Source organism: Vidua macroura, chromosome 3 (genome assembly GCF_024509145.1).
Source record: "Vidua macroura isolate BioBank_ID:100142 chromosome 3, ASM2450914v1, whole genome shotgun sequence".
In the NCBI taxonomy this organism is placed as follows: domain Eukaryota; kingdom Metazoa; phylum Chordata; class Aves; order Passeriformes; family Viduidae; genus Vidua; species Vidua macroura.
The window spans coordinates 90539906-90554466 of NC_071573.1; the positions used below are offsets into that span (position 1 = coordinate 90539906).

Consider the following 14561-nt stretch of genomic DNA (forward strand, 5'->3'; position numbering starts at 1 on the left):
CAATTTATGGTTGAATAGGTTGTCTCATTTATAATATATATTTATTAACATTTGAATACTGGACTCTAGAACCATATGAATTTAAACTTAATTTTTGTGTTTGTGATATTAATGGAGTACAATAAGTTGAATTAAATCAAAGTGATTTCAAAATGCAAGTAACTGATGTTTTAAGCTTTTCAAGTTAAAAGCAAAAAAATTTACAGCTAAATGGTATATTTGAAAGCAAATTTATTTTTGCTCAAATCCCAAACCTGGACTTCTTAATTTGGACAACAATAATTCTGGGTAGTTTATTACTAATTTAGCAAATTATCTCTGTTATGCTTTTCAAAAAATACATTATTTTATATTATCTTTCACTTAGTTCAGCATTACACTTCTGTGGTTTATATGTGAAATTATGTTTTTCACAGTCATATTGAAAGCTAGTTTCCTGTTTCCTTTCTAATGTCCTCCCTATTTATAACAATTCTGCAGTTGTAACTGACCCACAGGTCTGTTGATGGTTCAGGCTGAAGAAGTACCTGCTTAACATCCCTGCAGAAGTAAAATGGTTTAGAGGTCAAGTCTTATTGGATTTTGCAGAGTTCAAATCAAAGCTGTTAGTAAAACAGAGAAAGTCAATACTCTAGGAGGATATATTGAGTAGGATGCTAAGTTCCTGCTTTCTCACCATAAACATGAAGCCTTGGCAAGAAACTTTTCTTTTACTTTAATCTGATTGTAACAGTAATTATCAAAATAATTGCAAAGGTCTTTTAAGAGGAAATCTAAAAATTATATTTTTTGACAGCAATTGGTGTGTGGAGAGGAGTTTATTATTTTGCAGGTTTTAATCCTGGCTCTTGCCTTTTTAGTGGTTTTATCTTAAGAATTAGGCTCTTGCTAATTTAGCAAGTGCTAAATTCTGTTTAGCACTTGCCAAAGCAAGTGAGAGGTTTCTTCAGAAAAGAACTACTTCATCAATGAAGTTTTTTTTAAAGTTTGTTTCATCTAATTGATAAAAAGTGTTTCTATTTCTGTTCATTAAAGTGCTAAAAGACTAGATAGCTTTTAAGTTGATGGGTCGAACTTGTGCTGTAACCAAGTGTGGATTCACTTGTCCAAGTGCTGCATAAGAAGTTGGGGAGAAGTTGGGGAGAATTTTCCCCCCTCAAAACCATTTATTTTTCACTGTAGGAATTGCTCCTCAATAGTAGGTCTCTGGACTTGTAGAGACTGTTTTGTGGAATGTGTTAGGGCTAAGGTTGCTTTGTGCTAATTTTAAAATACTTGTACAATTTAAAAATTATTATATATTTTGTGTGTTCACACATTGCTTCTCCATAGGGTGACCCTGGGCAGCCTGGGAATCATGGTTATCCTGGTCTGCCTGGTCCAGATGGTAAGCCTGTGAGTACTAAAAACTTAGTCATATATTGTAAATGTAAAACTAACAGGAGAAAAAACATGGAACACTGATGCCATGTTTTTGAAATTTAGATAATTTTGTCACCATTCTCTGAAACTGTATGTAACTGTTGTATGAATATGTCAATCATATTATTTCTGTTGCAAGGTAAAGTACTGTAAATATTAGAGTTGGGTACTGTTGTAGAGCAGAGAACAGGCTATGACTGCTTCTGTTGATCTTCGCATTACTTTGCAGCAGTTATGTTACTACCTTCAGTCTTTACTCCTTAAGAATTTGTTCACTAGAAAGTACTTCGGGTTGCTAAAAATCCTATCTATTTTTTTTAGGGCTTGCTCCTTGGTTCATAGAATTTCTTTGTAGGCTGTCTCAAGTAGTTCATCCAAATCTGTAGATATGCATGTAAAATTAAAAAAAAAAAATAGATCTTTTTTAGTTCCAAACTGGTTCATTTAACTGTGGTGATTCCATTTGTAAGCAGAGTTAGTTTAACAGGAAGAAAATAGATGCTAAAACTAAAAAATGCAACCGTTTCTAAAAATTGAAAATTTCCCTTTTTTAAGATATGGGACTTCTTATATTGAAACCTGAGCATGGTAATCCTGATGGTCCAGATGAGCAGTGCATACATGAATTTTTCATCAGTCCCACAAGCAAATATCCTCATTTTACCTGTGATATAAAATGTTTTTATACTTTTGCTCTCAAATAACTTTTGATAGCTATTAAATTCAGAGGTTTTTTGAACCAGAGTTAGAGAACACAATCTTAATTGAAATTATCAGTGCTTTAAAATACTGCATTTTGATTTTAGACAATCCTGAAAATACAGGTTTTAAAGTATTCTAAGATGGGGAAATCTATTTAATCAGAACAACTTTTCAATTGATATTTGGTGGTGCTTAAGCTTATGAAGAGCAGTTCTGATCTCCTATAAAAGACAAGTATACAAACTGTCTGAGCATGGAGTTGCATGGGGGAAGGTGTCCATCACATTTGACCATGCTGATTTCTGGAAATAGATTTGCAGTATTGATAAGCATAGCAGAACTGCCTTTAATTCAGCTAAGTCTGATATTTTGAAAAGTAAAGGGATATCATGTAAGCTTTAATGAAGGCAGAATGGACTGGATATTGGTAGGGAAATGTAAGTCTTCTCTTCTCTTCTCTTCTCTTCTCTTCTCTTCTCTTCTCTTCTCTTCTCTTCTCTTCTCTTCTCTTCTCCTTCTCCTTCTCCTTCTCCTTCTCCTTCTCCTTCTCCTTCTCCTTCTCCTTCTCCTTCTCCTTCTCCTTCTCCTTCTCCTTCTCCTTCTTTCTCCTTCTCCTTCTCTTCTCCTCTTTTAACTAAAAGATTAAGACTTCATTTCTTAAGCATCCAGACAGGTACAACCGTGTTGCTTTAGAAACAATTTGTTATGACTCTTTCATACTTTAATAAACAGATTTCCACTTCAAGGCTATTTATCCTCCCATAAGCACTGGAATTTGTGACAGCACAAATAGTGAAAGAGAATAAATTGATACTGTAGACCTACTGTTACTTTGTAATCTGGCAGTTATAGCTTATTTTTTCCTGCAAATGAGTCATAATGTGCATAGATGGGCATTCTCTGAACATAAAAATGATTACCAGAGTATCTCAAAATGAAAATCAAAAAACTCCAGTACAGGAGAAATTGTATCACTTTGCTAAAGAACTTTCATTATTTTAAATGCTTGCAGCTAAATCCTATAGCTTTATTAACTGAAGAATGTTTCTGAAATATCAGTTGTAGTTTTTGTGCTTGTTCTTTATAAGGACATAATTGCAAACCAAATTAGATCATCTGTACCTTTGGCCAGTACATTATTTTTCCTTACAGTAGATTCTTGGGTGCGTTCCAGGCGACCTTTTAGCTGTAAATGGTGAGAGACCCTTTAGATCCACTGTGCAGGAAAACAGATTCCTCTCTCTGTCTTTTTCTTTCCATTTTACTTTTGCATTTGTTAATACAACTAGCACATTTTCTGTGCTGTCAGTGGTTTTTCTTGTCTGGGGAAACTTTGTTCATCTGACTCTTTTTAGGCTTATGTCTTGGGGATCTCTGAGAAAAAAGCTTTTAATTCAGACAGCACCATAGGCTTACAGGTAGTTATGTAGTCAGTCTTGTTTAATCAAATGGCTTTTGCATGAAAAGCTTTTCCTGCAAAGTCAGTCTCTGCTGTTCCCAAAGACATTTTTATGTTCTTCTCTAAAGTCTTTCCAGTTTGCCTATCTGTTATTAATTTTCTTGGAACAGTATAACTGGTCAACAAAATGTTTCTTCCTTTGAGAAAGGATTTAGGCATGCATTTATATTACTATATGAAACTGATGTTATAGTAAAACATCTAATAAAATTTAGTTTGTTGTTTGTGGGCTGGCTAGATTGTTCTAATACTTAATGCTAGTTTTAGTCCAGAAAAACTGAACACAATTCCTATCAATATCTTCAATCTTACCAGAACATAATTATTTACCTGGTGTTATCCAGTAAAATTTCACTCTAATATTTGGGGAAGTGAAAATAAACATGAATTATTTTCAAAATTTTCTTAAATGTTATTTTTATTAGTTTTGTTTAGAGTATCTTTGTTTTTTCCCTTTAATTGCCACCTCTGTTTAAATTCTGATACATACAGAAAAGATCAATTAAGGAGCTATAAAAAAGCCTGAAAGTGAGAAGCATAAGTAATGAAAATACATTTTTTCAATAAAAATATAATTTAGAACCTGAAATTATTAAACTGGCTAGTCAAGGGAAAAACACTGATAAATCAGTGTTAGGATAAAAACAATATTTGAATCTCAAATGGAACTCATTTTCATTAACATTATTAATCAGAAAGAAGCAGTGGGAGTGATTGCTGGCCCTGGAAGCACTCAGCAGCCTAACTTTGTGGTCACAAAGCCATTTTTTATTCCAAAGGATGCTTTGTATGTACTAGGGAAAAATTCAATTTAAGGGAAAAAATAAATTATCAGAATCTATACAGTGATCACTTGTGGTTAATAGAGGTAATAGGTTATCAGTCTGCTGCAGAAATTTAAAAAAATCCATCCATTTGTCAATTTTGAACTATGAACCATGCAACTGGCAAATCTGAACAATTTTTGAGTATTCCATCTAGTTTCACTCATGAAAGTTTGGAACAATTTGCCTTGTCTTTACAATATGTACAAGAAAATAAAATAAGAAATGAGAAAAAATAAGCAGTTTACAAAAAAAATACGGTGAGACTGACTTTACTGATACAAACAGATCTGGAGTTCATAAGGTATCAAAAGCTTCACATAATAAGTAATTTCTGATCATTCCAATATGTGTTTTTAAAGATTATAGAACATTATTACAGCTGTATTACCTAGCCCTGGTGACCAATTGAAGGCCAAATCTTTTATGATGTACTTACTATAAGAGCAATGATAAGCTATTTCAACAATACTTTTGGAATAAAAATGGGAAATAGTTTCACATACACAGAGAATTCCCTGTGCTACTGGATGGCTTGCCTGGGATTTAAGTTGTTCTAAACTCTGTAGCTACTTTTCTCAGAAAACTTTCATAAGGCAGAGTTGATAATTCAGCTGTGAAATGCTGCTCTCAAATCCAGGAAAATACATATTCCTCAGTAATACTCTGGCCTTTTTATTGTTAGAGGAAATCTTTCTGCTCTGTTCTGATACAGACATGTAATGCCTTTCCTGAGACCTGCAAGTCTGCAATCGGGGTGCTGCAGAGACAGCTGTAGAGTTCAGACAAAAGACCACACCACTACCTGCAGTAGCTGCCAAAGGCAGAGCATATGATAACGATGAGCATCTAAACAGTGTGCAGGAAGTTAGATTCCCGTGGTACATCATCCTATCTCCCAATAGCCTGAAGCTTGGGAACTTTTAAAGCTGTATTTACAACCTTTTATTGAATGATCTTGATGGATCTTTTTTCCTCTGTGCTATTTGAGAACATTGTGTTTAAGTAAAATATTCTGCTAGGGGCTCTGAATTATGAAGGCCTTGGCAGATGATGGAGTAGCTAATAGATGAAAGTGTAATGAAATGCAGAAATAATAAACATGGATACATGTCTGCATAGTTACAGTAATTTCTGTTAAGATGTAATGTATTTTATGAAAAGAGTTTGAAGACTTGTCTTGTAATACTTTAGATGTGCTTTAAAGTTTTTCTGCACGAAACTACCACAAGAGGTCTGCAGACCTTTCAGGGTGTTTCCTTAGTGCCAAGTTAAATTTTCCTTTTGCAGTTGAATTCCATTATGCTTAGTTACATGACCCTAAATACTTCTTTTTACTTAGTGTTTACAGTCCTTGAATATCTTTAGACCATTACTGTTCATCACTGGTTCCTTCCTAGCCAAACTGAGCTTGGTTACTTCTCCCTTTGTCTTTCTCAAGCAGTCCTGTGTTCATGCCTTTGTTGTTGATGTTGTCCATTGACTCCAAAAGCTTTTCATTATGGGAGTGTGCAGTGCAGTTCTCATTGCCTTATCCACACATCCTCTATTTTTATTTTATCCTCATCAGACGAGATATGCCTAAGAATGTTGTCTGAGCTGTTGTCCTTTAGGTGTGCAAATGCATTGAAGATATACTGAGGTTTCCTCTGCTGTTGTACCCAGAAGTGTGTTCAGTGTTTTTCCTTAAAATTATTGCCATTTTTTAAATTCCAAAGTTTTATTTGATTTTTTCAAATACCCAGCAATCTGGGACAAAACTAATCTCAATGTCCTGCTGTTTACCACTTTCCTTTTAAGGATTTTCAGGCACTAGAAAATGATCAGTACTGTTCTTACAACAGTAAACTGAGAGGTAAATTTTGTGTAATCCTGATTTCAGATGAACTGATATAAAATAATAAATGAGACCATAAAGTGCTGTCGAGTAGTGCTGACTGACAACATTGAGGAAACATTGTAGGTTGGATTCACTTTAAGGCACATGCATTTAGGATTTCAATGGGTATGGAGGCACAGGGGGTCTGAATTCTCATAATAGTCAACTATTTAACTAATATACCAGAAAAAGTACGGGATTTCTTTGCTGCAAGGTATTTTGTCTTGTCCACACTGCAAGACAATTATTGCCTCCCAAATATTTTGTGCCACTGTCTTCTAACACTGGGTGGGTGTCTTAGGAGTCTCAAATAGCAGGAGCTGCCTATATTTAGGTAATTGGATTCTAGACTTAATATCAAATTCAGAATTAAATCTAACACTTCTCATGCTGTTTGTGTGTCCTTTGAGAAGTTCATGAGGGAAGAACAAGCTCAGATAAAAATTTTTTGATTTGGTGGCAAATTTAGTGTGTTCACCCTATTTGAAAGAGAACCTTCAGTCCTGAACTCATCAATTGAAAAGGGAATTTTCACTTCTGTCCATTTGACGTAAAATGGCAGCTGTGGCACTGCTGTTCTTGCAGATATGTATGTATGTCACACAGGTACTCCTGCTGAGGGCTTTGTGATTAGGGAAAGAGGATTTGAGCTGACTTTAGTGCAAAAAAAATTTGTAGGCATTAGCATGTAGATTGATGATCCATACTGCAAAAGGAGTAGTGATACAAATATATACTCATTTTTTATGAAATCTGTGTTTTTTTTATTTTATAGGTGTTTTTTAATTTGCCCAAACAATTGCTCTGCTAATTGTACCAGATAGCGATTCTAACTTTTTTGACTTTCTGTGAATTTCCTTTTGAATCTTCTCTCTTCCAGCTTTCTATTAAAAGAACACATTGACAATGTTTTTGATTTGTATTGAAATCACATTACAATATTTTGCCCTGAGCTAAATATGCAGTTTTGTAAGCTGAAAACTCTTCTGCTGTCCTCCATTCATCTTGTGATTTTGAAATTCAGTTCAGCCAGGAAATTGTCCTCTTCTACTTCTTCCCCTGCTCAGTTAGAGGGAGAAGGGAAATTGCATTGCAGAGATCTAAATTATGAAATTAAGCTTTATTTTTATAGAATTATATCCTACAGAAAGTCATAGCATTTTTTTTTTTTTTTTTTGAGAAGAAAAAAATGGATAAACTTTTAGAGGCAGTTTTTGATTTGGTGAATTTTTTCAGCTACCTGGGAGGCCTATAAGCACTCTGGGGATACTATACAATCTACAGTTAAAACTGGTTTTGCTAGAACTGCCTTGAGCACTAGAAGTAAAATGCTTGATAAAGGATCCATGTATGACAGAGACCTAGAATTCTGTTTACTTCTATATTAAACATTACCAGCTGGCTTATCGGGCAACTGCTCAAATGTCTTTTGGGAAGAGGGCACAGCAAGGACTCTCTTGCATCTAACCCAGCAAATAATTTTAGCTCTGTTTATTATTCCTAGGAAACTCTGACTGATTTAAAGAAGAAATCAGACAAACACATTACCTCCCTTGTACTGAAAATGTTCTATTAGCTCCTTTGTACCTTTTTGCCAAGGAAAATAGGATTATTACTTCTCTCGGTTCAAATCAAGATCAGATTCTGGGTATTTGAAATTGGATAGCCCATTTAATGGGATTTATCAAATTTAGTTTTGTCTGCCTGTTGAAATGTCTGAACCAAATAGCCTCAGAATATTATAGAACAATTTCTCTTCTTGCTTTATATCCTTTCTTGATAAAATCCTCTTGGTGGCTCATTTTGTCCACTGCAAGGACATGTTTTTAAATGAACTATGCAAAATTCTTATTCTTCATTAATGTGCCTCTCTTAATGGATTCTTTAAAGCCCTTGTTAATTTTGCATGAAAACTGGTTATCTTTGCTGTACTAATTGAATCAAATCCACCAAAACATGGACATATATTTTGGTTTCTGTAAAGGTTCTCTTGTTCTGCCAATGTTGATTTCTAGCAAAGCATTCCTGAAATTCTCTTTTTGACTCATGAATTATTTAGTATTTCTTTTTGTAGTCTCAGTCATTCAAATGATTCTTTTTTTATTTGTATAGACTGTATATACCTTCAAGTTCATAGCTAAGTGCTTAGGATCAAGAATGGAATTTTTATTATGTAGAGATATTATAAAACTAGCTGCATAATGTAATAGAACATACCTTGTTTGTTAAAGCTTATTTCTGTAACTGGATAGAAGCCTTTAAAAGTATTGGCAAATTTCAGCTAGTTTTCTTAGAGAGAGAGGAAAAAAATGTGTCTACATATGTGGATTGATTTATTTTTTTTTTCCCAGTGGAAAACAAAACAATATATTTGTTATGCTTTTGTGTAACAATTTTAAAATGACTAGTTTTAGCTAAAGTCTGGAGGCTGAGAACTTCAGCTGCAGATTTGAAAGCTTTTGAAAGCTGAAATCTAAAGCCCAAATGTATGATTGTCAGAGCAGTTGCTAAAATCTGTGACCTAAAGTTATAGGGTTGTGATAAAAGTTCTTTAGTAAGCAGGAGGATTATTTTTTTCTTTTTAAATAGGTGTTTGGAAATTTGTGTATGTTGCTTTTGAGAAGTCACAAGTCTTGGTTCTTTTCTTTAGGGATACCAGGGATCAGCAGGAACTCCAGGTATCCCAGGAACTCCAGGGATTCAAGTAAGTTTCTATTTCATTCCTAGAATTTGAATATCTGAGACAAATCCTACCAAGTCTCTCTCAATATCTCGTTTGTCATTGAGAATTGAGATGTGAGGAATGAAGAGGACTCAAAGGGTGTCATGAAATCAGGGGCCATCCTTGGGTGAATTGCTTTGAAATTCACATGGCTTTGGAGCTTGTTGGTGGGCTGACTTTTAGACTGCAAATCTAAGCAGTGCTAGGTAAGGCCTCTAGAAGATGGACTCAGCTGCAGCTTAGACATTTTTATCCTGATCCAGAAGCCAAACAGTAGTTTCTTCAATTTTGCTGTGAATCACTAGCAGTGATCTCAAGTCTTGTCATGGTGATGGATTGCCCACAATTCACAAGTCCAAAGCAAGTTTCACATAAAGCCCCGATTGACGGAAGAGAATTATTTTTCTTTGTTGCATTAATTTAGTTATCCTTACTGAGACAGTTGTTGGAAACTTCTGCTGTATTTTACTTGTGGCATGATCCAGTCTGAATGATAGTCAAGTCCACTCATTTGTGGAATTAAATATCTGAAAGCCTGCTGGGGCCGAGAGCAAGCCTGCAAAATGGCATATGTGGAGGCTGTCTGATGGGCTATTGAATGTGACATCTCTGGGCTCACCCATTGATAGGTTGTGATTTTGAACAGGCTAATATTTTTTTTTCCTGGGGTGGTCCTTGGTTAGAACAAAAAATTGTTTCAGTGTTCCTCAATCACAGATTATGATAGTGTGCCATGTTCATCCATGCTGGGTACACATTGTGCTTAGTTCTGCTTTTGTGTCCAGTCACTAAAATGTTGGAATCAGTCAGCGGACACATTGGTCTCTGGTGCACATTGTGTGATGTTTCTGTGTCTAATTGTGTATCAGATTGTACTAGTATTATTAGTATTTGAGCTGGTGTTCATTTCTTTCTCAATCTAGGGACCTCGTGGCTTGCCAGGTATCAAGGGAGAACCAGGAAAAGATGGGGCAAAGGTAAAAGAACCCAAATAAGAATGATAGATAAAAAGCTTTTACCTTTTATAATTTTTGGTTGTACAGGTAATAGTATCAGTATTTTCACATGAGTGTTCTGTGAGAATTGTTTGCTAAAAGGGTGAGAAAGAAGGACTAAGAATCCTAAATTTAAATTCTGAATCTGGCCCTCTTTATTTAAAAAAGTTTATATCAGCTTTAGCACTGCCAGTAATGACTTTATTTCACTGAATAACATATACTTAGAAAGTGTATCTAAGTATGGGTACCTGGAAGCACAATGCAGACATCTGTCAGAATGGTTTCTTTTTAACTCTTTTCACCGTTTTCTCTTTAAGTGAGTATCAAGATGACTTAGATAGGAATTCCTGGATGGCACTTTTTATCAGAAAACACTGGCTAATTGAACCCAAAACTTTTTGAGGAAAATTCTAACTGAGGTGTAGCCAGTAGCTTGGAGACAAAGATATGGAAGCTAATATGTAACTGTCTCCTGCATCTACAACAGTCTCCTGGTAATCAGGATAAACTTGACTCTGGATCTGCTATATACACAGTGAATAAACCGCCATTGGCTGTGGCTTTCTCTCACATTTCTGCCCTATGTTCAGGAATGTTCTAAGCTGATTGTAATGACAATTATTTTGGGTTTGATTCATTAAAACTTCAAAGCCCTTTCTGTAAAACAAGCACTTGTTTTCCCAACAGATCTAAGAATTTCTTTCTAAAGTTCCCAATAACTAGGTCCTTAAATTCATTACTGTTCAGCAGAATTCTCAAATTCATGGTTAGAACTGAAAATTGCTTATGTGTTTTGTGCTTTATTCATCTCAATCTAATTGATTTTAGAATTTAATCTAATCAATCAGTCAGTATTGAGCTACGTGTAGAAATTAAGACACTGCTGATGAAAAACTCTAATTGCCTTGCAGTTCAGGGTTGTGACAGATAGAATATTTCCTATTGCTCAGTCTAGCCTTGTGTAAAATAAGCCAAGAAATAGGGCTTCCAGCACTGTTTTAGAGAACATTTCCATTGTAAAATAGGTCTTGCCATTAGAATTTTTTTCCTGGAAATTCTGCCCAAATTTTCATCTCTTTATTTCATCCCATTACTTGTAAAGTTTCTGTAGTAGCTAATTTAAAATGGTTCTCATTTCCAAATGTTTTAGTTTATCCAATAATTGAACCACAACTTCTGAGTAGAAATCAAGACTCCACACTTTTTCATTAAGAAGCAATGGATATATGAAGTGTTAATTTTATAACCTTTGCTGATTTTTAAACGCCAATGGAATCATTGTCTGCTTTTAATATTTATTTGTTGAGAGATATTGTGATAGCATTAATCCATAAGCTATCATTCCTGTGGTCATGTTCCTGCCTACTGCAAATATATGACAGACCTTTCCAAATCTGCTTAGGCATGAATGGCTTTGATAAACAGCACTGAGACACGTTGTCCTGGTTTAACCCTTGTCTTAGAATTTGAAATATTCTATGAAATAACTTTCTAAGCATACTTTACTATTCCTTCTATCTGATTGAAATATATTAAACAAATTGAAATATATTGTTCAATATAAAAATAGGTATTAACAGAAAGAAAGCATTCTGATTGCCCAGAAATGATTTTGTGATTAGCTGTTTTCTCATGTGAAGTAGTCTACTGAACCAAGCAACTAGGATTGGTTTTATTGTGTCAAAGCAAGTAGTGACAAGTTGTAATTTAGGATTTCGTTGTTATTGCTCGAGGGAACTTGCAGACAAATTGTCAGTTAAATATCTTCAGTATCAACAGCAAAAGTTTGGAATTCCTGATACCTGACACCTCTGAGAACAATAAAAAGAACTGGTATTTTGCCCTGTCTTTTCAATTGCTAACTGCTTTTACCTGAGTGGATTCTTTCTTCCTCTGAAATGAGAACTCATTTGTCAAATTGCCAAAGTTGTTTTATAAGTGTAATTGGTTTAATTAAGTTTCTTTTATAGAGCATGTACTTAATATCTTATTTTTTAATACTTCACTTATCCAGAGTAAGCTGGTAGGAAATTTCATAAGGTCATAAATTGCTGCTTTTGAACCTCCATAAGACTTACTAAAAGATTAGTAAATTTAGTCTAAAATTTAGTGATTAAGATTTTTATGTAATGAATTTTGTTTAAAGATAAAAAAAACTCTTATTGGTCATCACACCAATGTTATGAAGTTGATACTGTGATATATTACATCTTTCCACTATTTGTTCATCACTTGATCACGAGAATATGAATATTCTTGTAGTATATTACGACTATGTTGATACAAGAATTTCCTGTTTCAGGGTGACAGTGGACTACCTGGTTTTCCTGGATTGCATGGGATGCCAGCACCAAAGGTTGAAATTAAATATTCTTGTTACAATATTCCTGTGTTTCAGCTTGCCCTGTAGTTCAGTTTAAAGGGTAAACATGTCTATATGCAATACTATTTCAGAGCATTTGATGAATTGCTCACAATGAATAGATATGAAGGTGATATCTAGAGAAGATACATGCCATGGGATTTCATTACATAGATATCAAACAATAGAAACCACCTGTTATTTAATTTCTGTTTTACTCTATGGGATTTTATATTAATTTGATTTTACTACTACTTAGAATATTCTTAATCACAAATTTATTTATTTATTTATTTTACAAAAATAAAAACAATTATATGATTTTCTTGTCATTCTACTTGAGTGACAGCATTTTAAAGAACAGTTCTGACCTGTCACAGTGAGTTTAGTTCATGTGTGTGCTCCCCAATACAATTTTACCCATTTTTACTCATCTATGTTAGTACTCAACAAAATTTACCTCTTAGCTTTTCCAAATTCATGTTTTTAACCCTTCAAATAAGGTCTTCAGAAAAGTCCATCCCTTTCCAAGGAGCTGAACTTTCACTTAGGTTCCTGCCTATATTGAAACAATGAGAATCACAAAGTGTTTTCTATAGAAAGGAGAAGACTTAAGCCTGCAAGCTGAGGATTGTCTCACCATCAGTGAGAGTTCTGGCCTTCTCCTCTAGGAAAGCAGGTCAAATTCAGGATTTGCATTTACACCTTGGGTTTACATAGAGCTCTTTGCTTTCTTTGTGTCTGCTATACATGTATACTTAATATATGTATAAATATATCTTTATGTAACTACTTCTATTTTAAAAATTGCTCACATACATTTTGTCTAGGGAGAAAGAGGTCCTAAAGGAGATCAAGGAGTGCCAGGAATATACGGAAAAAAGGCAAGTGACCTTATAAGCATAAGTTAAAGCAAAATGCTATCGGTATCTGTGATGTGGTCACCTAGACTGGCTGCTTGGTGCAAACCCAAGGCATCTCTCTCAATCTCCCTTCTCAACAGTATGAAGGAGACAATAAGATGGAAAAGCTTGATGGTCCAGATAAGAGAGATCACCTGCCAGTTATTGTCACAGGCAAAGCAGTGGCTACCTGGGGAAAATTAATTTCATTTAGTGGCAACTAAAATAAGTCTGGATAGTGAGGAAAAAAAACAAAAAAACAAACAACTAAACCCCCTTCTCCTCCACCCTGCCTTTTCCCAGGCTCAACTTCCCTCCTTCATGGGATAGGAAATGGGGAGCAGGGTAGGGTGCTATTTAACAGCTTCTCCCTGCTCTTCCCCTCACCCTCCTCCCCTGCTCCAGGGCAGCTCCTTCCCATGGGCTGTCGGCCTTCAGGGCAACCTGGCCTTGCACGGATTCTCCATGGGCTGCACCTTGGCTGCCACAGCTCCACCATGGTCCCTCCAAAGGCTACAGGGGAATCTCTGCTCCAGCACCCTCTTCTTGGAGTCTGCAGAGCTGCCACTTTTCTCCTCTTTCCTTATTTTATTGGTGTCATGTTTGTGTCCCTTGTTAAACTCATTCCCCACTCCCGCCCCGGCTGTGGCTCAGCCGTGCCCTGCGGGGGGCAGTTGGATCTTGCTGGAACCGGCTGTGTCTGGCTGGAACCGGCTGTGTCTGGCTGGAACCAGCTGTGTCCGGCTGGAACCGGCTGTGTCTGGCTGGAACCGGTTGTGTTCGGCTGGAACTGGCTGTGTCCAGCTGGGGCAGCCCTGGCCCCACCTTCAAGGAGCACCCACGTTGCCACTGGGAGCCTGGGCATGGGAACCCCAGCCAACATAATTAATATTTTTATAACATGCATATTCACAGAAAATGTAATTCTTGATTTACAGCTTAGAAAAATGATCAGTGTTTTTACTGGATATATTTACATTTAGTAATGTCAAACTCACGCTCTGCTTATTTGGATATTTTGAGAACCTTTTCATTCTGTTGGTGGATTGGTGTAATTCATTTTCACATAGCACAAATGCATGTATTTTTTATAAATATGTCTATATATATACAGGGCATACATAATAATTGTATTGCAAAGAAGTCTATGTTTTTTAATACAGATGTGTTGTACATATAACCAGACAAGAGAGAGGGAGAAGAGTTAGGGGAGGGAGAAGAGCACATTAAAAGGATTGAAGCTTATAGCAGATGGGAAGAGAGATGTCTTAATCTGGAATTTATATAAAGC

The 14561-nt window shown here is 35.5% G+C and overlaps 1 protein-coding gene and 1 long non-coding RNA gene across 3 annotated transcripts in view; one reads left to right on the forward strand and one right to left on the reverse strand.

Annotated features, from left to right (window-relative positions):
• The window catches only part of COL21A1 (collagen type XXI alpha 1 chain), a 124372-nt gene that overhangs the window by 71771 nt on the left and 38040 nt on the right, over positions 1–14561 (forward strand). The window contains exons 10-14 of the mRNA XM_053973621.1: positions 1333–1395; positions 8937–8990; positions 9932–9985; positions 12309–12362; positions 13199–13252. Of these exons, the coding sequence (XP_053829596.1) occupies positions 1333–1395; positions 8937–8990; positions 9932–9985; positions 12309–12362; positions 13199–13252 (279 nt within the window). The remainder of the gene's footprint in view (positions 1–1332; positions 1396–8936; positions 8991–9931; positions 9986–12308; positions 12363–13198; positions 13253–14561) is intronic.
• On the reverse strand, positions 7086–14059 carry LOC128805121 (uncharacterized). Of its 2 annotated transcripts, XR_008436287.1 has the most exons (4): positions 13747–14059; positions 12829–12927; positions 12325–12410; positions 7086–7345 (listed from the first exon to the last, which is right to left on the reverse strand). It is a non-coding gene; the product is annotated as an uncharacterized LOC128805121 (long non-coding RNA). The 2 variants fall into 2 exon arrangements; XR_008436288.1 differs by lacking the exon at positions 12325–12410.